This window comes from Anomaloglossus baeobatrachus, chromosome 2, assembly GCF_048569485.1.
Source record: "Anomaloglossus baeobatrachus isolate aAnoBae1 chromosome 2, aAnoBae1.hap1, whole genome shotgun sequence".
Lineage (NCBI taxonomy): Eukaryota > Metazoa > Chordata > Amphibia > Anura > Aromobatidae > Anomaloglossus > Anomaloglossus baeobatrachus.
Window position 1 is genome coordinate 107,714,734 of NC_134354.1, and position 27,640 is coordinate 107,742,373.

At 43.6% G+C, this 27,640-nt stretch overlaps 1 protein-coding gene across 1 annotated transcript in view; it reads right to left on the minus strand.

Moving 5' to 3' along the window:
- NEK8 (NIMA related kinase 8) overlaps nucleotides 1–27,640 on the minus strand; it is a 145,414-nt gene that overhangs the window by 50,869 nt on the left and 66,905 nt on the right. The window contains exons 5-9 of the mRNA XM_075333189.1: nucleotides 27,323–27,528; nucleotides 19,148–19,227; nucleotides 14,819–15,003; nucleotides 10,336–10,483; nucleotides 8,922–8,998 (exon numbers count right to left, since the gene is read on the minus strand). Coding sequence (XP_075189304.1) covers nucleotides 8,922–8,998; nucleotides 10,336–10,483; nucleotides 14,819–15,003; nucleotides 19,148–19,227; nucleotides 27,323–27,528 — 696 coding nt within the window. The remainder of the gene's footprint in view (nucleotides 1–8,921; nucleotides 8,999–10,335; nucleotides 10,484–14,818; nucleotides 15,004–19,147; nucleotides 19,228–27,322; nucleotides 27,529–27,640) is intronic.

Consider the following 27,640-nt stretch of genomic DNA (forward strand, 5'->3'; position numbering starts at 1 on the left):
AACTTCCATTATACTCGCGTGCTCGAGTCACGCCTATATGAACGTCCGACTGCTTGTTACAAGTACCGAGTACCTGGTAGTGCTCGCTCATCACCAGAGTTTACCTATTAACATTTTTTTCCAGCTGTCCAGCAGCAATTGTATTACAATCCAGCAGCAATTGTATTACCCAAGAAAGTAGCACAGAAACACAGAGAACATACAAACTGATGTTCTAGATTTGAACCCAGAATTCTAGCGATGCAAAGAAGCCATGCTAACCACTGAGCCAGCATATTATTAACTAAGGATAAGGCTATGTGCGCACATAGCGTTCTGTCCCTGCAGAAATTTCTGCAGCGATTTGAACAGCACATGTGCGCTTCAAATCGCTGCAGAAAGAGTCCGTAGTGAAAAAAAAACAAAAAAAAACCGATTCCATGCGCTCTGAGAGCAGCCCCTCCCATAGACAGAGCGGGGGATGCATGCAGAGCGCAGGAAAGAAGTGACATGTCACTTCTTAGAACGCGCGCTTCGGGCAGCAGCCGAAGCGCTGCGCTCTAATACGCCACGTGCGCACGTCTGATGCATAATCTTCATAGATTATGCTGGGGGCGCAGGACGCATGCAGTTACGCTGCGGTGCAGATCGCAGCGTAACTGCATGCAAATACGCAACGTGCGCACAGAGCCTAAGAATGTAAATGAGGCTTTCACCAAATATCTAGAAAACTGAATTGCTCAACTAGCCAAAGATTTTCTTATCTGGAAATTTAAATTTAAAGGGGCAAAACCAACCAGTTTTGTATGGTCTCAATGAAAGTAAAACTGAAGTAAAAGCAAGCCAAGGTTCTGACATGATTTTACCAATTATGTATAGAAGAAATACACAGCTGATACGACAAGAAAATAAAAGTAGTTAAAGATGGTTAGGTAAAAAACTATTACTACTATTTAACAGATCCCATTGGAAAGGCTAAGGTTGTTAAGCGAAGTATCCCCAGCCTCCAGATTGTCAAACATGTCCTTACTGTTAAGATCAAAGATGGACTTGGGCTAAGTCCACATGTGCAGTAATCATGTTTCAGAACAGACCCAGCAGAAATCCGTTGACAAATAAGTTGTGTGGACAAACCTGGAGCTCTGATGGAGTTGTATCTTCTTTGCAGATCACTCAGCAAGAGAGGGCTTAGGGGTACTTCTCACATAGAGAGATCGCTAGCGAGATCGCTACTGAGTCACAGGTTTTGTGACGTACCAGTGACCTCATCAGCCATCTCGCGGTGTGTGACACTGAGCAGCGATCTGGCCCCTGCTGTAAAATTGCTGATCATTACACACGGCTCTGGTTCATTTTTTGCTCATTGCTCTCCCGCTGTGAAGCCCACATCGCTGTGTTTGACAGCGCGAGCCAAGGATCTGAATGTGCAGGGAGCCGGCTTCTGAAAGCCTGCGGTAAGCTGGTAACCAAGGTACATATCGGGTATCCAAACAAAGCGCTTTGCTTATTAACCCGATGTGTACCATGGTTACGAAGCACAGCGTCGTTACACAGGTCGCTGGTGGCTGATCTCTGATCGGTGTGGAGATCTGCCTAATTGACAGCTCACCAGCGACCATGTAGCGACGCACCAACTATCCCTGCCAGGTCAGATCGCTGGTTGCGTCACTTAGTATGACGGTACCCTTACAGACACACTGCAGCAGGAATATGGTAGAACATGTTTAACAAAGATTACTTAGAAAGTTGCTTAAGTTTGCATTTAAAAATCAAATGAATAATAAAAAAATACGATCTGTACAAAGGTGTATGCATCCTTTAGCTAAATGTATGAGGAGAAGCAAAAAATTGCCAACTCTTTACCCATAAGAATGCTCTAACAGGTACCTGTAACTGGCCCAGGTTCAGGGCACCGTCCAGTCCAGTGCACCATTTATGCTGACATATGAGTAAGTGCCTTTGTTATTGCCGATTATACAGCTAAAGATGAATTGGGCCGGAAAATTATTATCTGACAGATGAACTGGTGACGAGTCTCTTTGTTTTGGATTTAGATGCATTTTAATGGACTTTCGTTGACCACACATGATACACTGGCATCAAAAGTCCATTTTAGTGATGGTTACTATTTACATTTGCTTTGCAGATTAACATTCTTCCATTTCGGTCTTACCTGTCTCCCATCCATTCAGTAAACACATCATCTGACACAATCCAATCTTCTGATTTGCTATATCCTATCCATATTTATGCCCAAACTCACATCTCTGCAAGACTGATTTTTTATTTTAAAAAAAAAAAAAGAGGATCTCATTTTCAATTCAAATTTCCTTTGAGTTAATTTTCAGAATGTGACAACAGGGGTTTTTAGGATTGACTATCGGCTGGTCAGTCAAAGTACTACTGCCTGACCATATAGAGTAAGAGAAGATCAAGTAGTGGAAATGCTTCACCGGCAGATCAGCTATTGAAAGCTCTGCGGGTTGCTGGATGTAGAACAGGAGCTAATTTGCAGTACCCGGGTGTGCCCCAGTACCCGGCTGTTCTCCAAAACCTGGCTGTTTTCCAGTACCTGGCTGTTTTGTAGTTCCTGGGTGTGCCCCAGTACCCGGCTGTTCTCCAAAACCTGGCTGTTTTCCAGTACCTGGCTGTTTTGTAGTTCCTGGGTGTGCCCCAGTACCCGGCTGTTCTCCAAAACCTGGCTGTTTTCCAGTACCTGGCTGTTCTGTAGTTCCTGGGTGTGCCCCAGTACCCAGCTGTTCTCCAAAACCTGGCTGTTTTCCAGTACCGGGCGGTTTTGTAGTACCTGGGTGTGCCCCAGTACCCGGCTGTTCCCGATGACCAGGCTGTTCCCCAGTACCCAGCTGTTTTGCAGTACCTATTTCTTTTGCAGTACCTGGCTGTTCTCCATTACCCTGATATTTTGCAGTACCCGCTGTTCTCCAGTACCCATCTGTTCTCCAGTACCAGCTGTTTCCCAGGTACCTGGCTGTTCCCCAGTACCTGGCTGTTTTGCAGTATCTCACTGTTCTTCAGTACCCGGCTGTATTGCAGTACCTGTTTTTTATCCACTACCCGGCTGTTCTCCAGCACCCAGCTGTTCACCAGTACCCGGCTGTTCACTAGTACCCGGATACTCTACAGTACCCAGCTGTTCCCAGTACCCTGTTCTTTTGAAGTACCTGATTGTTCTCCAGCACCATCTGTTCTCCAGTACCTAGGTGTTTTGCAGTACCAGGCTGTTTTGCAGTATCTCACGGTTCTTCAGTACCCGGCTGTTTTGCAGTACCTGTTTTTTCTCCACTACCCTCCTGTTCACCAGCATCCAGCTCTTCACCAGTACCCGGATACTCTACAGTACCCAGCTGTTCCCAGTACCCTGTTCTTTTGCAGTACCTGGCTGTTCTCCAGCACCCATCTGTTCTCCAGTACCTAGCTGTTTTGTAGTACCAGGCTGTTTTGCAGTATCTCACTGTTCTTCAGTATCCGGCTGTTTTGCAGTACCTGTTTTTTATCCACTACCCGGCTGTTCTCCAGTACCCGGATGCTCTACAGTACCCAGTTGTTCTCAGTACCCTGTTCTTTTGCAGTACCTGGCTGTTCTCCAGCACCCATCTGTTTTCCAATACCTAGCTGTTTTGCAGTACCCTGTTCTTTTTGCTGTTCTCCAGTACTTCGCTGTTCTTCAGTACCAAGCTGTTCACCAGTAGCCAGTTTTTTGTCAGTACCTGGCTGCTTACCAGTACCGATCTGTTCTCCAGTACCCGAATGTTATGCAGTACCCACATATTTTGCATTATCCGGATGCTCACCACTAGCTGACTGTTCTCGAGTATCCGGCTGTTCCCAAGTACCCGAATGTTTTATAGTATCTGACTGTTCTCCAGTACCAGGCTGTTCTTCAGTACTCAGCTGTCCTCCAGTACCTGGCTGCTCTGCAGTATCTGTCACCTGACACTACATTTTGAAATGATCAGCATATTACAGCTTGGTTCAATAACTTTACCGCCGGAGCTTATAATAGCTGATCAGTGTGGGATGCGGGGTGTCTGTTCCCCACCCATCTCTACTGATGACATATCCAAAGGAGAGATCATCAATACCTTGTGCCTGGACAGCCCCTTTAATTTAGCATGGTTACATGTTTGATAATTTTCTTAGAATAACACTTTAAGCATAATACATTAATTGAATTTTAAGGTTTGCACATATGTTTCCCTTTTGACTCTGAAATAATGTTAGCAGGTCATTTTGTGGAAGGATTGAAATTCAGTAGAAATGAGGCGATTAAGGTAATTTTCATGGCAGTAAACAATTGCAATTTTTTTGCAATTCATCTGATCTTACGTCATACCAATCAAGAGTTAATACCACTATGATAACTGATGCAGCAAAATTTGTGAACAGCACAATTCCATCAGTCTCAAAACTTTTTGGCCTTATCATCATCATCATCTGGGATTTAATTGTAATTTGGGGTTTTATTGTAATTTGTATGACAAAGGAAAGTTCTAGGATTCCCTTTGGTTTCATACATTTTAACACTATATTATTATGGATTTGCTGGTAACATAACTAACATGTGTAGAGCCAATAACAATGTGGTGTTTCAATAATAAATGTTAAAGTTTTTATTATTCATTTGAAGCACGGCAGCCAGAAAATCCACTGGCAAGCTTAGTGATACATTTACATGTAGCAATATGTAACTGTGCCGTTATCATTTGCCTAAACAAGCTGGCATTGTGAATTTTCTCCGAGAGACGCATTTCTTATTAATTAGTTGATTCTGTTTTGCAAATGATCCCGTCCTTGTTTTGCAATCGGCAGCATATGCTGTTATTTTTGCAATATGGCGCTTGCCAAGAACCTAGGCTAAAATACAGCATTTAGCCCTGGACTAAATATATATGCCATATATATTGTTACATAATTAGATCTCATGCAAACAAACATATTATTGCTCAGTAAACCTTTAAAGGGAACCTGTCACCAGGTTTTTCCCCTATAAACTGCAGCCAGCACCACTGAGCCCTTACACTGTGTGCAGAATTATTAGGCAAATGAGTATGTTGATCACATGATACTTTTTATACATGTTGTCCTACTCCAGGCTGTGTAGGCTTGAGAGCCAACTACCAATAAAGTAAATCAGGTGATGTGCATCTCTGTAATGAGGAGGGGTGTGGTGTAATGATATCAACATCCTATATAAGGTGTGCTTAATTATTAGGCAACTTCCTTTCCTTTGGCAAAATGGGTCAGAAGAGAGATTTGACGGGCTCTGAAAAGTCCAAAATTGTGAGATGTCTTGCAGAGGGATGCAGCAGTCTTGAAATTGCCAAACTTTTGAAGTGTGATCACCGAACAATCAAGCTTTTCATGGAAAATAGCCAACAGGGTCGCAAGAAGCGTGTTGGGCAAAAAAGGCGCAAAATAACTGCCCATGAATTGAGGAAAATCAAGCGTGAAGCTGCCAAGATACCATTTGCCACCAGTTTGGCCATATTTCAGAGCTGCAACGTTACTGGAGTATCAAAAAGCGCAAGGTGGGCCATACTCAGGGACATGGCCAAGGTAAGGAAGGCTGAAAAACCACCACCCTTAAACAAGAAACATAAGATGAAACGTCAAGACTGGGCCAAGAAATATCTTAAGACTGATTTTTGAAAGATTTTATGGACTGATGAAATGAGCGTGACTCTTGATGGGCCAGAGGCTGGATCAGTAAAGGGCAGAGAGCTCCACTCCGACTCAGACGCCAGCAAGGTGGAGGTCGGGTACTGGTATGGGCTGGTATCATCAAAGATGAACTTGTAGGACCTTTTCGGATTGAGGATGGAGTGAAGCTCAACTCCCAGACCTACTGCCAGTTTCTGGAAGACAACTTCTTCAAGCAATGGTACAGGGAGAAGTCGGTATCGTTCAAGAAAAACATGATTTTCATGCAGGACAATGCTCCATAACATGCATCCAACTACTCCACAGCGTGCTGGCCAGTAAAGGTCTAAAAGATTACAAAATAATGACATGGCCCCCTTGTTCACCTGATCTGAACCCCATAGAGAACCTGTGGTCCATCATAAAATGTGAGATTTACAGGGAGGGCAAACAGTACACCTCTCGGAACAGTGTCTGGGAGGCTGTGGTGGTTACTGCATGCAATGTTGATCGTAAACAGATCAAGCAACTGACAGAATCTATGGATGGTGGTAGGCTGTTGAGTGTCAACTTTTGAAGCGTGATCACCAAACAATCAAGCGTTTCATGGCAAATAGCCAACAGGGTCACAAGAAGCGTATTGGGCAAAAAAGGCGCAAAATAACTACCCAGGAATTGAGTAAAATCAAGCGTAAAGCTGCCAAGATGCCATTTGCCACCAGTTTGGCCATATGTCAGAGCTGCAACGTTACTGGAGTATCAAAAAGCACAAGGTGTGCCATACTCAGTGTCTGGAGGCTGTGGTGGCTGCTGCACGCAACGTTGATCGTAAACAGATCAAGCAACTGACAGAATCTATGGATGGTAGGCTGTTGAGTGTCATCATAAAGAATGGTGGCTATATTGGTCACTAATTTTTGGGTTTTCTTTTTGCATGTCAGAAATGTTTATTTCTAAATTTTGTGCAGTTATATTTGTTTACCTGGTGAAAATAAACAAGTGAGAGGGGAATATATTTAGTTTTTACTAAGTTGCCTAATAATTCTGCACAGTAATTGTTACCTGCACAAACAGATATCCTCCTAAGATAGCCAAATCTAAAAAAAACCTTCCAAAAATATTAAGTTTTGATATTTATGAGTCTTTTGGGTTGATTGAGAACATAGTTGTTGATCAATAATAAACAAAATCCTCTAAAATACAACTTGCCTAATAATTCTGCACACAGTGTATATACAACATTCTAGTATACTGTATATAAGAGCCCAGGCCACGCTGTATAACGCAAAAAACACCTTTATTATACACACCTGTGGGGCGGTCCGGTCAGATGGGCATCGCTGGTCTCGCTCCGGCGCCTTCCTATCTTACGTCCATCATTGCCGTCCTCCTTTCCAGCTCCGTGTGCATGACGCAACGGACGCAACGTCATCAACAAAAATGGTCTGAATACTTATGACCATGTGATATTTCAGTTTTTCTTGTTTAATAAATTTGCAAAACTTTCTACATTTGTTTTTTTTCTGTCAAGATGGGGTGCAGAGTGTACATTAATGAGAAAAAAAATGAACTTTTTTGAATTTACCAAATGGCTGAAATGAAATAAAGAGTGAAAAATTTAAAGGGCTCTGAAGACTTTCCGTACCCACTGTATGTACCTGCTGAATGAACTTGATGGTATACCTTTGAGCCCAAAAGAAGCTGTTTTGATTCTTGAATCTCTGAAATCTATGAAAACAATAAAACTGCACATGTATGGATCTAACCGCATTGCCTGTGTGAACGCTACCTACCTGAGAGCATGAATCCCTACAATTGGTGTTTGAATGTGGGCCAGAAGTTCCAAAGAGGACAGATGACAACATGTCCTGGGTAAAGGCAACTAAGGGTGGCTTTACATGCTGCGATATCCGACCCGATATCACTAGCATGCGACCCACCCCCATCGTTTGTGCGAAACGGGCATATCGCTGCCCGTCGCGCACAAAATCCGGCACCCCCGTCACACATACACGACGTCGCGGTGACCGGCGTACAGCCTCCTTTCTAAGGGGGCGGTCCGTTCGGCGTCACAGCGACGTCACTAAGCGACCGCCCAGTGAAAGCGGAGGGGCGGAGATGAGCGGGACGTAACATCCCGCCCACCTCCTTCCTTCCGCATTGTGGCTGGAGGCAGGTAAGGAGATGATCCTCATTCCTGCGGCGTCACACACAGCGATGTGCACTGCCGCAGGAACGAGGAACAACTTTGCCTCTGCGACAGCAGCGATAACTGGCAGCGGACCCCCATGTCAACGAGGAGCGATTTTCGACGTTTTTGCAACGATCCAAAATCGCTCCTCGGAGTCACACGCTACGACATCGCTACAGCGGCCAGATGTGCGTCACAAAATCCGTGACCCCAACGAGATCGCTGTAGTGAAATCGTAGCGTGTAAAGCCCGCTTAAAGCATTGCAAAAACACAGTCTGTAAGGATGGAGGAACTTGTTAATCAACTGGTTCAAGTGCAGAAGCAGCAACAGTTATACCAGTAGTTTCTGCATATGCAGATTACTCTCCTAAGGCCCGTTTCACACATACGGCATTTCGCCAGATGCCGGATCCAGCACGCATGCGGTACAGTACATTTATTTACAGTGGAAGCACGACATCATGCGGACAAATGCGGTTGTGCATGAAGCACACAACAGCATGGTGTTGCGCTTCCACTGTAAATTAATGTACTATACTGCATGTGTTCTGGATCCGGCATCCGTCGAAAAGCTGGATGTGTGAAACGGGCCTAACAGAAGCCGTCCGGGCCAGGGAGACGGCATCTCTTGCCAGCCAAAGTGGAGGTACCAATGTGAGGCAAACAGTATGGGAGCAATCAGGTGTAGTCCAGCTCACCCTAGAGCGTGCATCCCTACAGTGCTTATATACAACTCAAAGCGAACCAAAAGGTTGGCCAAAAGACAGAATTGAATTACAATTACAAAATGAAGAGGCGCTAAGGAAGGGCAAGTAGAGGACATGTGAGCAAATTTATCCCATCTGATGGCATGGAAAAGTGCTGTAGTTGCCCGTTGGGATGTCATTTTAATTTTCTACTTAGAGGTGGTTGGTTCCTCCAATTTGCCTTGCACTTGTGTTGATAATTTCCATCATTATGTTCCACAGATAGAGATTCTCGGTAGCACAAGACAGTCTTTTTTTAAGCGGTTGCTGGGAAGTACTCACAGTAAGTGACCTTTCATGTATTTAGCAAAAGCAACAGTATAATAAAATTAATAAACCTTACCTGAGTGACATCGTTAAAATTGGCATGTCCTAAGCAACCATTGCTCCCGCTGCCAAATGTCATGATGATACCCCTGTCTGCAGAGAGATGAAAGCCTGATTTAAAACAATCAGTTACATTTACTTTTCTTATTTATAAACTCAAAAATGAATGACAATCTCTGTATAAGGCCAAATTGAGCTGTCCGTGTATCATAGTCCCAGCACGGTCTGTGATTTCTGAACTGGAGTCTCCTGACCCGAAGCCAACAGCCTTATAGGCATTTATGACACTGGAGAGTTCAGGTCAGAAGACCTGCGGTCAGCCCTAAAGCTGCGGTCCAGACTGTGTTATATACAGTAGATAAACCAAAAAATTGGCCAGAGAATAAGTTGGTATATGTGCAATAGTAACAACACTGTCACACCATGCTTAATTCAAGGACAAAACCCAAGAGAAAAGCACAAAATGAGTATAAACCCTATAGTAATTAAATAGGTAAATATTAGTAGTACATGTAGAAAACATAGGGCACTTAGTTAACACTGTTTGATCAAAAAGTGTAAAAGCCATCCCACCGCAACAAGGTAAGCCCAGTCGGGACGGTCCTACTCTAGTCTAAAAACCTTACCTGTGTGAATGACATTAATTTGAGTAAGGGCAGAGAAGAACGGAGCCCAACTGCAGCTACCTGTCAGTATGAAGCTATATAGATGAAGTGCCTAGCTCAGGGAGAGACGGTCACACCATTATTTGTACAAAGTGCAAAAATACAGAAAATAAAAAAAATGAACCATTGCTTATGTTGGCATATGTGCAATAGTAAGAGCAGAGTCACATCGAGGCCATTTCACAGACAAAACCCAACCCCAACAGAAAAACACAAAATGAGCATATACAAAATAGTAAGTATATAGTGATATATATGGATATCTGAATTCTGCCTAATATCTATGAATATTAGAGATGAGTGGATCCATGAAGGCGGGTTCAGCCGGACTTTAGATACAGTTCTGTTCTGGACCCGGACTTGACCTGAACCCCAATGGAAGTCACTGACTGAGCAGTTCGGGTCTCCGCCCACATACAGCCAGCCATAAACAGCTCTTCCAATGGAGGGTGGGCTGGGTTCTTCCTTTTTTGTTTGGTGCACAATACATCCGATCATGCAGTTGTTACCCCAAGTGTGAGCCATTCAAACACTGCAAGCGGCTCACACTGGGCCGAGCACAGAACTTACCCAAGCACAGCGAAGTAGTTTGCATACGTAAAGCACCTGAGTTCCAAACCTGAACTCTGTTATTTTTTGTACAGTCTGTGTTCGGTATGAACACTGAACCTCGGGTTCGTTCATCTCTAATGAAGACCGTTGGACCGTCAGAAATTATGTAATTTGGAAAGAGAAGCAATATATCATGTATTTTTCCTATCACACCTGTCAAACAGGCAGTAAACAGGTCGCCACAGGACACGTGCTTTATGGTAACTCCAGACTGGCCCTCCAGGAAGCGTGAAATGAATTGAGGCTGTGCATGCTCCATAGAGCCGGGAAGGGAAGGTGCTCCAGCACCTATCGGAGGGGCCTAAAAGAAGAATGAAGAAAGATCTATTGAAATGTAGGACAAAAGATGGTATAGAAGCAGAAACCAATTAACAGGCTTACTTAGGCCTCTACAAAGTCAATTGGATGGCAATAGGCTCAATCATAAAGGCTCTGCTATTAATGTTGGTGGTGAGTATCAGGGGCTATATTTCTAAGGTCTTTGAATCTCACAACATTCACATGACGGCATTAGTTATATAATGTGCATTATGGTAACAATGTGCTAAATGCTGCACTCATTAACGCTTTTGCGTGGCATCAATCATGGTGTAATTACTAGAGATGGGCAAATAGTAACTATTCGTGTTCAGATAATGCTTACTGAATACCAAGTGCTATCCCAGTATTCGCCACGACAAGAAAAATGCTCCGGTTCCCCATTGACTTGCATTAGGTTATTTGTGATGAATACCGGAATAGTACTTTGGGATTTGTTACGAATAATCTGAACATGAATAGCTAGTATTCACCCATCACTAGACATGAAATATACAGTGCTGGCCAAAAGTATTGGCACCCCTGCAATTTTGTCAGAAAATACTCCGTTTCTTCTTGAAAATGATTGCAATCACAAATTCTTTGGTATTATTATCTTCATTTATTTTGCTTGCAATGAAAAAACACAAAAGAGAATGAAACAAAAATCAAATCATTGATCATTTCATACAAAACTCCAAAAATGGGCCAGACAAAAGTATTGGCACCCTTAGCCTAATACTTGATTGCACAACCTTTAGCCAAAATAACTGCGGACAATCGCTTCCGGTAACCATCAATGAGCTTCTTACAATGCTCTCCTGGAATTTTAGACCATTCTTCTTTGGCAAACTGCTCCAGGTCCCTGAGATTTGAAGGAGCCTTCTCCAAACTGCCATTTTGAGACCTCTCCACAGGTGTTTTATGGGATTCAGGTCTGGACTCATTGCTGGCCACTGTAGTAGTCTCCAGTGCTTTCTCTCAAACCATTTTCTAGTGCTTTTTGAAGTGTGTTTTGGGTCATTGTTCTGCTGGAAGACCCATGACCTCTGAGGGAGACCCAGCTTTCTCACACTGGGCCCTACATTATGCTGCAAAATTTGTTGGTAGTCTTCAGACTTCATAATGCCATGCGCACGGTCAAGCAGTCCAGTGCCAGAGGCAGCAAAGCAACCCCAAAACATCAGAGAACCTCCGCCATGTTTGACTGTAGGGACCGTGTTCTTTTCTTTGAATGCCTCTTTTTTTCCTGTAAACTCTATGTTGATGGCTTTTCCCAAAAAGCTCTACTTTTGTCTCATCTGACCAGAGAACATTCTTCCAAAACATTTTAGGCTTTCTCAGGTAAGTTTTGGCAAACTCCAGCCTGGCTTTTTTATGTCTCGGGGGAAGAAGTGGGGTCTTCCTGGGTATCCTACTATACAGTCCCTTTTCATTCAGACGCCGACGGATAGTACGGGTTGACACTGTTGTACCCTCGGACTGCAGGGCAGCTTGAACTTGTTTGGATGTTAGTCGAGGTTCTTTATCCACCATCTGCACAATCTTGCATTGAAATCTCTCGTCAATTTTTCTTTTTCTTCCACATCTAGGGAGGTTAGCCACAGTGCCATGGGCTTTAACCTTCTTGATGACACTGCGCACCGTAGACACAGGAACTTTCAGGTCTTTGGAGATGGACTTGTAGCCTTGAGATTGCTCATGCTTCCTCACAATTTGGAATCTCAAGTCCTCAGACAGTTCTTTGGTCTTCTTTCTTTTCTCCATGCTCAATGTGGTACACACAAGGACACAGGACAGAGATTGAGTCAACTTTAATCCATGTCAACTGGCTGCAAGTGTGATTTAGTTATTGACAACACCTGTTAGGTGCCGCAGGTAAGTGACAGGTGCTGTTAATTACACAAATTAGAGAAGCATCACATGATTTTTCAAACAGTGCCAATACTTTTGTCCACCCATTTTTATGTTTGGTGTGGAATTATATCCAATTTGGCTTTATGACAATTTTTTTTATTTTTTTTCATTGAAGACAAATTAAATGAAGATAATAATACTAAAGAATTTGTGATTGCAATTTTCAAGATGAAACTGAGTATTATCTGTCAGAATTGCAGGGGTGCCAATACTTTTGGCCAGCACTGTAGATAAAATAATAATAATCTTGGAATATAATTGTTCTTAACCCAGGATAGCAAAAGGGACTAATTCCTACTTTCTCTACAACTGTTTACTACATTGACTCAGCAAGTTCAAAGTTTATATTGAGAGAGCACAATTCATTATATAGCGATGATAATCTGATAAAATGGACAAGCTTTGGAAAAAAAACTAAAAAAAAAAAAAGTTGTATGTTGACTCTATGCCAAACTCCAGAATACAAACTAAAAATAAACTCATCTCATGTGTGTTAGCATCTCACTAATGGCTACATCAGAGGTAAACCTTGGGAGCAGATTTGTCCAAAAAGATTTTCCCTTCCCTGGTGCACCGGTCACATCAGCAGTTATGGTCCCCAGACCAGAATCCTGCGAATCTTTCAGTACTTATCGGCATCTTGGGTGCATCTTCTGATGTCACCAGGGCCGCCACCAGGAATTTCAGGGCCCCATACTGCAAACATTTTTGGGCCCCCTTGAGACTCCACCTCCTCCCCAGTTTTGTCTCTACCCCTCAAACCTCCCCCAGTACCACCACCACTCTTGTAAAATCTCCAATTCTGCAAACAGTCCTCACCATCAAACATTAACCGCTAGGAGCTAGTCGTCATTTTGACAGCCCGAAAAAAGCTGCATGCACCGCTTTTTGGGTTATCACAATGACGAGCCCCAAACAGAATCGTCAGTCATATACATTATATATATATATATATATATATATATATATATACAACATTGGGTCTGGGGGCTGCATATAGTGTATATACAGCACTATACTGTACACACATCCACAATATATACATATAGTTTATACAGACATAATGCAGACTATGGTGTGCACCTGTATATACAGTATGGTGATGTGTATGAGCCGGAAGACAGACACACACAGAATATACTCGTGAGCGGCTTCGATGCTGAAGACACAAGGTTCAGATGGAGTCCTGGCGCTCAACAGTGATTGGAGGATCCTCTCTCCTCACAGTGACATCCTTCGTCTGCCAGGATGGTCCTGCTTGTATTGCGCATAGCAGTCTCTTTAGCGCATGCACAGTACAAACTTCCTAATAATGAATAGAGGCAGGTCGGCAGCATCTGACGTCACTGATGACGTCACACACGACCGGCCCCTCTTCATACTTTCAAGTAGCTGTGGCTATGACTGGGTCCCCAGAGCTTAACAAAGCGAAGCACCATATTTTTTGGACTATAAGACGCTCTTTACCATAAGACAAACCCCAGGTTTACAAAGCTGAAAATAGAAAAAAAAAAAACATTTTTACTATTAAAACTTCCCTTGCGGTGTAAAGGGGATGGGTCATTATTACTAATTTTAAATGTACTAAGGTAGAATAGGGAGGTAATACATCTATTGCTAGTGTCTTTCTGCAGTGTATATATTATACACACAGCTCTGCTACATGGCCATAGACATACACGGCTCTGCTACATGGCCATAGACATACACGGCTCTGCTACATGGCCATAGACACACACAGCTCTGCTACATGGCCATAGACATACACGGCTCTGCTACATGGCCATAGACATACACGGCTCTGCTACATGGTCAAAGACATTGTACTGAATACATAGCCATGCTCATTTCTTAGAAGTATTACCATGGCCACTTGATGAATCGGAATCCCATCCCTTCCTTTACCCTTCTTCTTTACTATGTCTTACTTGCCTTGTTATTTCAGTGTTAAGGCCCCGTTACACACAGCGGCATCGCTTGTAATCGTTAGCGATGTGACTCACCCAGATCGTTGTTACGATTTGATGAGATCGCTCATAGGTCGTTTTGTAGCGGTCACACGTACACATCTCACAAATGACGCTACATTGTTCAGCGATATATTGTTTGACCAAGGCGGTCGTGTGGATGTTGTTCGTCGTTGGCAGGATGTCAAACGTAGCAATATGTCTGCTGCGTGCCAAACGACGAATAATATTTTGAAACTGAACGGCGTGTCAACGATCAACGATTTTTACCCTATTTGCGATAGTTCGGAGTCGCACGTAGGTGTCACACACAACGACGTCGCTAACGATGCCGGATGTGCGTCACGGAAACTGTGACCCCGACAACATATCGTCAGATAAATCGTAGCATGTAAAGCGGCCTTTACGCACATGTCTCTTGCGTGTACCGTAGGGTCAGAGTTCCTGATGCTCACCTCCCACATGATAATCCTCCCAGACTTGGTGACTCCGGCTTTCTGTGTTCTGCCAGCTGACACCTGGACCACCTCTGTATTCAGCATTGGCAGGCGGAGAGGAGTGATGATCCCACTTCCCCAAGTGTACACAGAGGACAGAGGGGGAGGAATACCTGGCTTCGCAGAAAATCCCACACGGCCACCTGATCAGAAGAAATCAACACAAACATGACAATTAACTGAACTTCCGAATGCTCTCCTCCAGCATAACAAGTCCTGGCAAAACCCGGTGATTATAGGAAATAATGGAATGTGCGGCACAGATCTGCCTTTGGCTCCGTAATGGGCACCTGTCATGTGAAATAAATGAGCGGCCAATCTATAGCAGCGTTTCATTAGCCCCCAGAGACAACTGGTAGGATGTTCACAAGAATGACAAATGAGATCTAAATAGCTTCCAGGAAAAATTACATAAATTCAGAATCAGAAGAACATGACAAAGAAACACACAGAAGCTGGAATAAGACTGAATTATGGGCGCCCAGATGGTTATATTCTGGTGCTGAGACCGAGAATAACATGTATAAATCACCATCTGCGGAGCAGAGAACCGCCATCGACCTCACAGAGATTGCACGCTTCTATGCAAATGTGGAGACGTCATGTAGAAAATCAATTTTTACCATAATGATTATTTCTCTGTAAATTTAGAACATGTCATTCTAGGGAAATTTCAGAAACCTTTTCAGTTCATGTTCACACGTCACATAGTGTTCAGGGAAATCCGCAGCGTAATCTCTTTTCTGTATTGAATCTGCAGGCGGAATAGCTCCATTGTAGGATGGATTGTGCTGCTTCTCCACGAGGAATCCAGAGCAATAATGGACAATATATGGATTTTAAAGTTATTTTTGCTCTGCACAGATTTTCTCTGAATACTCAGTAAGGTGTAAAAAAAACCCCCTCTGTTTATCTGATGCATTACTGGCATATTTAGTCTCGATATAAAGGGGTATTTCAGTTAAGAAAAAAGACCACCGATTAATTGAATAATTCATTTTTTTTTTAGATTAGCGTGGATGTCTGTCCCCCAATCCCCATTGCTTCTCATCTGGGCACAAGTCCACAAGCCAAAGGATTTGAATGGATCTGAGCATGTGTGCTGCCTATCTATCCTATGTCTAGGAGCTGAGAGTCAATGTGACACGGTCACGAGTGGGTCATGCCCTGTTGAAACCTCAGGGGGGGTGGGAAATCGGGGATCATAAGTTCTCAGAGTTGGTTGATAACAGATCAATCTCAGAATCCGCTCATTGCTTATCCTGAGTAGGAGCATATTTAATTCTATTCAGGACTGATGGGATCAATGTCTCTTTTCTATCCTGTTGAGATTAACTTGTAACTGTTAGGAGCACTTTGCACACTACGACATCGCAAGCCGATGCTAGCGATGCCGAGCGCGATAGTCCCTGCCCCCGTCACAGCTGCGATATCTTGTGATAGCTGCCGTAGCGAACATTATCGCTACGGCAGCTTCACATGCACTCACCTGCCCTGCGACGTCGCTTTGGCCGGCAAACCGCATCCTTATTAAGGGGGCGGGTCGTGCGGCGTCATAGCGACGTCACACGGCAGGCGGCCAATAGAAGCGGAGGGGCGGAGATGAGCGGGACGTAAACATCCCGCCCACCTCCGTCCTTCCGCATAGCCGGCGTGAGCCGCAGGTAAGGTGATGTTCCTCGCTCCTGCGGCTTCACACACAGCGATGTGTGCGGCCGCAGGAACGAGGAACAACATCGTAACATTGGTCCTTCCTAAATTATGGAAATGACCGACGCTACACCGATCATACGATTTGGACGTTTTTGCACTCGAAAATCGTATCAAAAAGGATTTACACACTACGATATCGACTGCGACGCCGGATGTGCGTCACTTTCGATTTGACCCCACCGACATCGCAGCTGCGATGTCGTAGTGTGCAAAGTGCCCCTTAATCTCCGCTGCAGTCACACCCTTCCGCTTTATATAAAGTCAGTCCTCACTCTCGCCTATTCCGGCTATAGCTCACTCTACAACTAACTACTTTGAAGGAGACTGCCTCTGGAGGAGCTGAGGTGTTGTTTCTGTTGCAGCTGAGAAACTTCCTGCTTGAGTACCTGTGGAGAGATATTTGTCTTGTCTTTCCCCTGTTTGCCTTACCCTTCCTTGCGTTTTATTGTAGTGGCAAGACTGGCGTCTCGCTGGCCTTCGCACTAGTCAGGATGAGTTCAAGGCCAGTGAGGGCATTGGCATTTGACGGTGCACGGGGGAAAGAGCGCGTGTAGGACCGTTAGAGAGTGCAAATTTCAGCCTCATGTGAGTGTTAGGAGGTGACCCTGCATCCCTCTCCCTAGCACAATCCACTGTACTGTTTCTCTGGTGTACCCTTTGTGTTGGGTCGCTTGCCGGGGGTCCTCTCGTCCCCGGCATGACACACAGACTTTGAATGGAGCAGCAGGGAGCATAAGCGAATGGACACTCTATTCAATTCCTCTTGTTCGCAGCTTTGTGCCAAGGGGAGTATGTGGGACACACATCCCTGTTCTAGGGATTAGTGGGGACCCCAATGGAGGAAATCACACTTATCTAAAAACATATCATGTATACAGTGGACAAGATGTTGAGTATGTGACCCCTATTTAAACCTTGATAAGACCTTTAAGCCAAGGTCACACATCACAGATTTGCAGTGCGGATTCCTCACTGAAAATCCGCAACAATTTACAGTACAGTACAGTTGTCAAATGTTGCCACAACAAAATCCGCATGAAAATGGAAGCATGGTGCGGATTTAAAATCTACAGAAGGCTCATTATAATGCAGATTTCACTATTTTCAATGCTGAGTAAATGGAGTAGGGTTAAATCTGTAACCAAATCCGCATAAAAAAAATCCGCAAGTGAAACATGTAGATTTTGTCTGTGTTTTCATTGTGGATTTGTAACCGAATCCACAGCTGAAATTGTCGACAACGTGTGAACATAATCTTCATTTGTGAACATGGCCCTAGGCTTTTAACCCTTTCCGACATGGCAATTTTCCATTTTTGCACTTTCGTTTCTTTTCCTCCTCCCCCTTCCCCCCCAAAGAGCCATAATTTTATATGTTTCTGTTGACAGACTTATAAGAGCTTGTTTTTCTGGATGAATTGTATTTTTAAATGGCCCTATTCGTTTTACCATACAATCTACTAGAAAACAGGAAATAAATTCTTAGTGCAGTGAAACAGTTTTTTGGGTTTTGCTTTCATGGTATTTATTGTATGGCAAAAATGACTTTTCAATATTTCAGTAGCAATATCAAGTTTATATATAGTTTTGGTTTTTTTTATTATTATTTAAGTGGTCAAAACAAATTCGGAAATTTATGAAAAAGAAAAATTGTGTTTGATTCTTCTCACATTTTTGGCAGTTAATGTCTTTTTATTTCAAAACTATTTTTGTGACCCAGTTGACTATTTGCAACATAACTTTTGAATATTCTATGGGCATACCCCAATATCTTATATCTGCTATAAATTTCAGCTCCTCCCTGTTCTGGCTATAGCTCATACCTATGCTGTCCACTTTGAAGGAGTTTGTCTCTGGAGAAGCTGAGGTGTCAGTTCTGTTGCAGCTGCTGGAGAAACTGTGGAGCGTTATTTGTTGTGTCTTTCCCCACCTATTTGTCTTATCTTTCTCTTGTTGTCTTATAGCATTGGTGAGAAGCTGGCCTTCACTAATCAGGGTGAGCTCAGGGCATGCGAGAGCCTAGGCACGTGACGGCATACAAGGTAAAGGACCCATCTACGGACGTTGAAAAGTGCAGGGATCAACCTAAGAGGTGACCCTGCTCCCTTCTTCCTAGCATCAGGGCTTTGCGTTGTATTTTTACACTGGTGTACCCTCTGTGTTGCTCCGCTTGCCAGGAGTCCTCTTGTACCTGGCATAATACCTGCAGTCACATTGTGACATGCAGGTTCAGCTCCTGAGCCTGCATCAAAGACAGGAACCTGACAGAAGTAATTGTGTGCCTTATGTCGGGAAGAGAATAAACTAGTCACATATTGTAGGCAGATGACAATAATGGTCTTTATTACTATGGTCTTTCATAACATCTACAACACATAATGCCAACATAGTAATACTCTCTCCATTTTTACCTTTTGGGAAGAACATTCAACGCTCAATGTGTTCTGTCTACGAAGAATCTGTAGTACAGTAGAGCTGCCAGATGACATTTTACACCAGATAACAAACTCATCTAGTATGTAATACCATTTTTAAGCACTGTAATATAATGCAGATCAAGCTTGGAAATCCTTACCACGGGATCTGGCGCTGGGGATCCGGCCAGCTGGCCGTCCACGAGTTACCGCAGGCATTGATGCCAGAGGCTTCTCCACTCTAAAGGGGAAAAAGAGTCATTCATTAAGACTAAATACATTATAAAGAGAAACCCCTTTAGACTCGGCAATGAATAGTTATTGGCTCTACAAAAATTGAATGTCCAGGCTTTAGCTTGGTGACACAAGCCACTAAGAAAGGTCTCTGACTCTTCACCCACATTTAGATAAAATGTGAATATTGATATACAATACCAGCATAATTCCATTACCATAAAGAGAGCTCTACATCACTGTAACAAGATTGAAAAGGTATTCCTATCTAGGTAAGTGATGGCATATGACTAGGATGATCACTGAGATCTCAATCTCGAGGATACCCACACCCCAACAACTGTGAGGATAAAGAGGCTGTGGTGCTGCATCAGTCCAATGTCTTAAGGGGGCTTTAAATGCAGTGATATCGCTAGCGATATCGCTGGTGAAAGCACCCGCCCCTCTCGGTTGTGCGTCACGGGCAAATCGCTGCCCGTGGCGCACAATATCGTTAGGAGCAGTCACACGAATTTACCTGCCTAGCGACGTCGCTGTGGCCGGCGAACCGCCTCCTTTCTAAGGGGGCGGTTCGTTGGGCGTCACAGAGGCGTCACTAAGCGGCTGCCCAATAGAAGCGGAGGGGCGGAGATGAGCGGCCGTAACATCCCGCCCACCTCCTTCCTTCTGCATTGCCGGCGGCCGCAGGTAAGCTGTTGTTTGTCGTTCCCGGGGTGTCACACATAGCGATGTGTGCTGCCTCGGGAACGCCGAACAACCTGCGACCTCCACAATCAACGATTTTTTGAAAAGGAACGACATGTCAACGATGGACGATAAGGTGAGTATTTTCTATCGTTAACGCTCGCTCGTTGATGTCGCACTCAACGACGTCGCTAATAATGCCGGATGTGCGTCACGGAATCCGTGACCCCAGCGATATATCGTTAGATACGTCGTTGCGTGTAATGGGGAAGTTTTCTCTTTGCACTGGACGATTCCTGACCAACCAAAGCCATGCAGATGAATTCAATGGAGCCCTCTGCAGTTCCTGTACAAAGACTTAACCTGCAGCGTCATTCTGGAGGGAAAAAAATGAAGAGAGGACATCGTACTGAAGCAGTGCCAGTAGCCCCTTCATTCTCAGGTTTGGTGGGGTCCTAGAGATAGCCCCTAAGGGGTACTTTGCACACTACGACATCGCAGGTGCGATATCGGTGGGGTCATGTCGAAAGTGACGCACTTCCGGCGTCGCTCTCGACATCGTAGTGTGTAAAGCCTAGATGATACGATTAACGAGCGCAAAAGCGTCGTAATTGTATCATCGGTGTAGCATCAGCGAAAACCATAATTACCTTGCTGCGACGGTCCGATGTTGTTACTCGTTCCTGCGGCAGCACACATCGCTGTGTGTGAAGTCGCAGGAGCGAGGAACATCTCCTACCTGCCTCCCGGCCGGCAAAGCGGAAGGAAGGAGGTGGGCGGGTTGTTTACATCCTGCTCATCTCCGCTCCTCTGCTGCTATTGGCCGCCTGTCATGTGACGTCGCTATGACGCCACACAACCCGCCCCCTTAATAAGGAGGCGGATCGCCGTCCAGAGCGACGTCGCAGGACAGGTGAGTGCATGAGAAGCTGCCATAGCGATAATGTTCGCTACGCCAGCTAACACCATGATATCGCATCTGCGACGGGGGCAGGGACTATCGCACTCGGTATCGCAGCATCGGCTTGCGATGTCGTAGTGTGCAAAGTGCCCCTAAGAGATCATAAAGTGATTGTATATTGTAGTGATAAGCCATGACTTCTCAGAGGTTGGATCCCCCCGAAATAAAAGTTAGGATAACTTCTTATTACTAGAAAGCGTACTTATTAAAGTATGTGATCTATTATGCAGAGAGGGTAGTACAATTATAATGACAATCTCTATACAGTGTTGCAGTGTTAGCAATATATCGAAGGAAAATGATCTAGACATAATGGGTAAACTTTAAGATGTGACATTCTGTGTATGTGGGATGATGGTGGGTGACAGATTTGCGGAGTGTAAGCCGTATCGCTGTGACTGTGTTAGGTAGGTGGTATGGGTGGGATAAGCAGCGTTCTCATGAATTCGGCAGGCACAGTTTACATAACATAATGTCATGTCTGAGATTGCAGAGTCACGTAATGAATGCAGCGTGTATGAGTATAAGTCATTTCTTATGAATCATAGAAAAGTAAGGTTATGTAACCAGGTGCAGCATTTCTGACTGGCAATTATCATCACAGCAGTCCTATTAGCCGTGACATATAAAGATGGGAAACACCTCCCACACCCCACACCAAAACATGTAAACTGTGGGACGATGCATCAGTCATAGCCAGATCACAACTAGTGCTACTTCTAGAGATGAAGAACTACAAAATGTAACATTTATTCTAACTAAAGCAAAAAATCAAACTCTGTCAGTCTCTAATGTAGGTCCCTGCAGCAGGAGGGCCGCAGCCTTTTGCCACTGATCATATTCTAGAGTAATGTATAATGAAGAACCGTCTTAGTCAGAGCAGAAAGCTGCTATATAAAGAAGAAATGAATCTGATTTTGTTAGGACCAGCCGACAACCATTTATATGGTAAATGTCAGGGCTAAGGAGGACAGGGCATGTTGGATATCAACATGTCTGATCATTTGTTCCTGTGGAAAATAAGCCACTAACAGATAAACCTGGCATCGACTCACCCTTCCATTGTTGAAAATGACCAAAAGCTAAGATCCAGGTCTTAAATAGTTAAAACATAGAAAATAAAAAACCCAACAGCTCAGCCCAGGCCGGATCCTGCCAAAAAGCATGCACAAGGAGTTGAGGAAAAAAACACCACCTACTCAGGAGATCGAAAAAAACCCTTCTTTTTTGGAAAAACAATGCATTTTTATCCAAACATGGTGCAATATTAAAAGTAGACCACGTCTACACGTTTCAGGCCCCAAAAACTTGGCCCTTAATCATGATTAAGGCCAAGTTTTTGAGCTTAATCATGATTAAGGGCCAAGTTTTTGGGGCCTGAAACGTGTAGACGTAGTCTACTTTTAATATTGCACTGTTTTTATATGTATGGTTTTTGCAATAAAGAAGGGCTTTTTTGGATCTCCTTAGTAGATGCTGTTTTTTTCCTCTACTCCTTAAATAGTTAAACACATCCTGAGATCTTGGCTGATTTCTTTTGACTTTCCCATGATGCTACACAAAGTAGCAGTGTGTTTCAGGTGTGCATTAAAATACATGCACAGGTGTGTCTCTAATTAACTCAGATGTTGCCAATAAACCTATCAGACGCTTCCAAAGACGTGACATCATCATATGGGCTGTTCCACATTATTTAAAGGCATAGTACTCTTAGTTATGTAAACTTTTGACTTTGCAGAAAGTAAGAAAGATGCCTTAAAACATTCTCCCTCTCTCCCATTATTTTGGCATTTGGCAAATATAAATAATTTTGGTTCTTAACTGACCTAAAATGGGAAAGGTTTATTCTGATTTCATGTTGGATAGTGAGAAAAACCTGCAGATGTTAGATAGTGTATGTAAACTTCTGGTTTCCGCTGTATATGGTGGAGGTAGAACAAGTGCCCCTAATAATCTGTTAGCGAGTGTGGTGCACTACACGTAACCGTGAGACCCCACACAACCTTTATCTGTGTGCATTTATGATCAGGAGGATCCATCCCCACCCGCCACTACAAATGCGACAACAATATCTTCATCTTTCAAAAACCTGCCATGTTAACCCTGCATTGCTAACTCTGGCATTTTTTCCATTATTTGTTGTGAATTTGATGTCCTTTTTAGGGAATTATCCTAAAGATTCCAGGCATCACTCTCAACTTTATCGCTGTCCTCTGGAGATGGGTGAAAGTGAATGCTGCGGCAGAGATTGCAGGCCACCAGCTCTGTTACTAAGTTCCATTACTTTTGGGAGCACTTTAAGAAAAACTTAGTTGGCACACTATTGGAGCTATCACCGCCCTCTGATTGCCACAATAACAATTTAGCATAATAGGGGTCTCTGGTTGACAACATTTTTGCGGTGACATTACTATCTGGGCACTATCTGCTTGTCACCACTATTATTGGGGGTAACAAAAGTAATTTCACTATTATATCTGCATTAATGTGATTGAGCAGCAAAACAGTATTAGGGTTAATAGTAGCATAAATTACCAGTTTGGGAAGTTTGTGTTGAAAAGTTGGGAGGATATAGGAAAAAATAAGGACCATAAAGGTCCTTGGAGGCTTGGAGGCATCCAGGCTTGGAGTTCAAATCTGCAGTCACTCTATGTGACTGCAGACTTGTGAATCCTTACAGCGTGCACACTGTGAGCTGTCAGGATTCTCCAGTGTCGGGGGAACAGGTGGGTGCATGACAGCAAGTATGCGATTTGCATACTACCTATCCTGTGGGGGTCAGCACCCTAGATTAATTAATTGGTGCCCCCACTCCTCGGCGGCTCGCCCTTCCTACTTTTTCCCTACTGCTGTATGCTAGGGGATGAGGAGTAGGTATAGGCACCTGTGCAGACTTGATGAAAAAGTGTGATATATATTTAAGAAATTTAGAATAGTTTTCTTCTCACCACCAGTATAGGAGAGATATAGGGTGACTTAAAACAAGTGTTGACCCTCTTAATGAGTTGACCCAAAACTGTAAAGACCCTGAAAAAGTAGGAAGGGCGAGCCGCCGAGAAGTGGGGGCACCAATTAATTAATCTAGGGTGCCGACCCCACAGGATAAGCAGTAACAGAACCAAAGGGAAAGAATAGGGTTTTTAAATCACAGGGATTGTGTCAAAAAGGGTGGGTTATACACAGGCATTTGTTTTGTATTTACTGTTAAGTGAGTCTAAAATACAATAAAAACCTTTAAAGTAGATACCTTTTGCTCATCAGTGTATATTCCTGGTGAATGTATACACAGCCCAGTGTCAAAATATCAAACAGATATATTCCTCAGACGCATACAATTAATTAACTTAAAGTACAGGTGCTGATACTGGGCAATAGATATATGGTAAACCGTCCCAATACATGAATAGTGCAATATCAAACAGATATAATCCTCAAACCCATGAGTTTCATGATGATAAATAAATTAGAGCTAGCAATCAATTATTTATAAAAAGGAAAATCTCCAAAAGAAAGAACGTGTGTTCTGAGGATACTTAGCTCAAAGTGCAAGTGCTGATAAGGGTTCATATATATATATATTTCTTTGGCAAAATGGGTCAGAAGAGAGATTTGACGGGCTCTGAAAAGTCCAAAATAGTGAGATGTCTTGCAGAGGGATGCAGCAGTCTTGAAATTGCTAAACTTTTGAAGTGTGATCACCGAACAATCAAGCGTTTCATGGAAAATAGCCAACAGGGTGGCAAGAAGCGTGTTGGGCAAAAAAGGCACAAAATAACTGCCCATGAATTCAGGAAAGTCAAGCGTGAAGCTGCCAAGATGCCATTTGCCACCAGTTTGACCATATTTCAGAGCTGCAACATTACTGGAGTATCAAAAAGCACAAGGTGTGCCATACTCAGGGACATGGCCAAGATAAGGAAGGATGAAAAACCACCACCCTTAAACAAGAAACATAAGATGAAATGTCAAGACTGGGCCAAGAAATATCTTAAGATTTTATGGACTGATGAAATGAGAGTGACTCTTGATGGGCCAGATGGATGGGCCAGAGGCTGGATCAGTAAAGGGCAGAGAGCTCCACTCCGACTGAGATGCCAGCAAGGTGGAGGTGGGGTACTGGTATGGGCTGGTATCATCAAATATGAACTTGTTGGACCTTTTTCGGTTGAGGATGGAGTGAAGCTCAACTCCCAGACCTACTGCCAGTTTCTGGAAGACAACTTCTTCAAGCAGTGCTACAGGAAGAAGTCGGTATCGTTCAAGAAAAACATGATTTTCATGCAGGACAATGCTCCATCACATGCATCCAACTACTCCACAGCGTGGTTGGTCAGTAAAGGTCTAAAAGATGAAAAAATAATGACATGGCCCCCTTGTTCACCTGATCTGAACCCCATAGAGAACCTGTGGTCCGTCATAAAATGTGAGATCTACAGTGAGGGAAAACAGTACACCTCTCAGAACAGTGTCTGGAGGCTGTGGTGGCTGTTGCACGCAATGTTGATTGTAAACAGATCAAGCAACTGACAGACTCTATGGATGGTAGGCTGTTGAGTGTCATCATAAAGAAAGGTGGCTATATTGGTCACTAATTTTTTGGGCTTTTTTTTCATGTCAGAAATGTTTATTTCTAAATTTTGTGCAGTTATATTGGTTTACCTGGTGAAAATAAACAAGTGAGATGGGAATATATTTGGTTTTTATTAAGTTGCCTAATAATTCTGCACAGTAATAGTTACCTGCTCAAACAGATAGCCAAATCTAAAAAAAAATAATAGAGCACTAGACATAAATGGCCGCTGCATATAATGGTAGTGTGTGCAGAAAACAGACTAAACAGTGAGCCATAAACAGCTGGAATAGACATCCCCTTCTGTAGATAGAAAGTGACGTTGCTGTGAGCGGTGGAACACATCATGAGTTCCAGAGAATGCTGTGTGCTGGAAGTGACGATCAATGTGCATAGAATAAGAAGTGACATTGTCATACGCAGTGGAAAGCATTATGTGCTTCAGAGTATGTAGAAGGCCGTAAGTCACGTCATCAGGGAGTATGGAACGCAGGTTGCGCTCCGTCGGATACAATGTATCAGGGGCAGGAGCTACGGTATCTTTATAGAAATAGGAACTCAAATGGGTTCCGCTAGCTGTACCCACTTACTAAGTGTGCATATTTAAAACAGATAACCCAAGCCCCCAAATGTGTCTTTAGCACATATAAACAATTCTACCATCAATTATGTAACTAGGACAATAACATATTCCCGTGAAAAGAAACAATACTACTTTAAGGATAAACTAAAAAGAAAAACTTTATTAAAGGTTATATTTTAAAGGTTTTTTTCTTTTGTTATACACGTTTCGGACTATTGGCTTCATTATATATTTTTGGTCTTCAATGTTCTGTAGAAAGTTATATCCAAGGACAACCAATCATCTCACAGCTTTTATTTTACCAGAGCTGTTTAACAAATGAAAGCTAAGCTGTGATTGGTTGCGATGGACAAAGGAGACAGACTTTATTTTAAACAGTTTTGATAAATGTCCCAATGTCTTTTAAGGCCCTTGTAAGGCTAGGTTCACACTTCCGTTAAATTGTATCAGTCACAATCTGCTGCTCTGGTAAACAACGGAATCCGTTTAGCGGATTCCGCTGTTCCCATAGACTTGTATGAGCGGCGGATTGTCACTGATGATGCTGCGTTGCACCCTCCGCCCGACTGATCAGTCGTGGAACGACTGACCGCGGGGCGGAAGAAACGCAGCCTGTAACATTTTTTGAGCAGCGCAATCCGTAGGATTTCGCTGCGCATGCTCTCTCTGCCTCCCTGCACACGTAACCAGGATACACATCGGGTTACTAAGCAATGCGCTTTGGTTAGTTACCCGATATTTACACTGGTTACCTGTGCAGGGAGCCAGCGCTAAGCGGTGTACGCTGGTAACCAGTGTAAATATCGGGTAACCAAGAAAAAAGTGCTTTGCTTTTAGTTACCCGATATTTACCCTGGATACATGTGCAGGGAGGCCGATACTTCCCCGCTCGGCTCCGCCCCCTCCAGCACTCCGCATGTATACACACACACACACCTGTCCCCAGCCCTGCAGTCCCCGCGGCACTGACGTCCTCAACGCCACGGCCCCGCTCGGCTCCACCCACATCGAACTCCGCCCCCCGCACACAACGGAGTCCGACAATGAATTCTGTTCTTTGTCATCCGTTGTACCACGCAACAGTCACATGCGTCAAGCAACGCATGTGACTGATGCAAAACAACGGAAATGTGAACCTAGCCTAACATCCGTCACCATTCCTCAGTATTGTGTGAATATCAGTATGACAGTAGAGCTACCCCTTTCTAAGACCATGTCTTGTCTTCCAATTTCAGACTACAGAAATGTTTCTATACCTTAGCATTACATGAGATGCTCATCCACTTGCAGTATATGGTACTAACCTCATTTTTACACTGCCAATGTCGCTGTACAGGTTGAGAAGTGCGGGTATACAGATCGGATGAGCCATGATCTCATTCAGCTGCGGTCGTTTAGAAGGGTCCAAGTTGAGCATGCTGAGAATGAGCTGTCGAAGTTCAGGACTATATCGGTCTGATATTGGGGCAAATGTCCCGCTCATAATCTTCAGCACTAAAGCAGGTAAATTCTGTACAACACATTATAATATAAATTAGAGAATAATACAGACAGCCGAGGTCAATACAGCCACTAGATCAGCCACAATGCATTACATACTGATTAAAGGGATTTTCCACAAA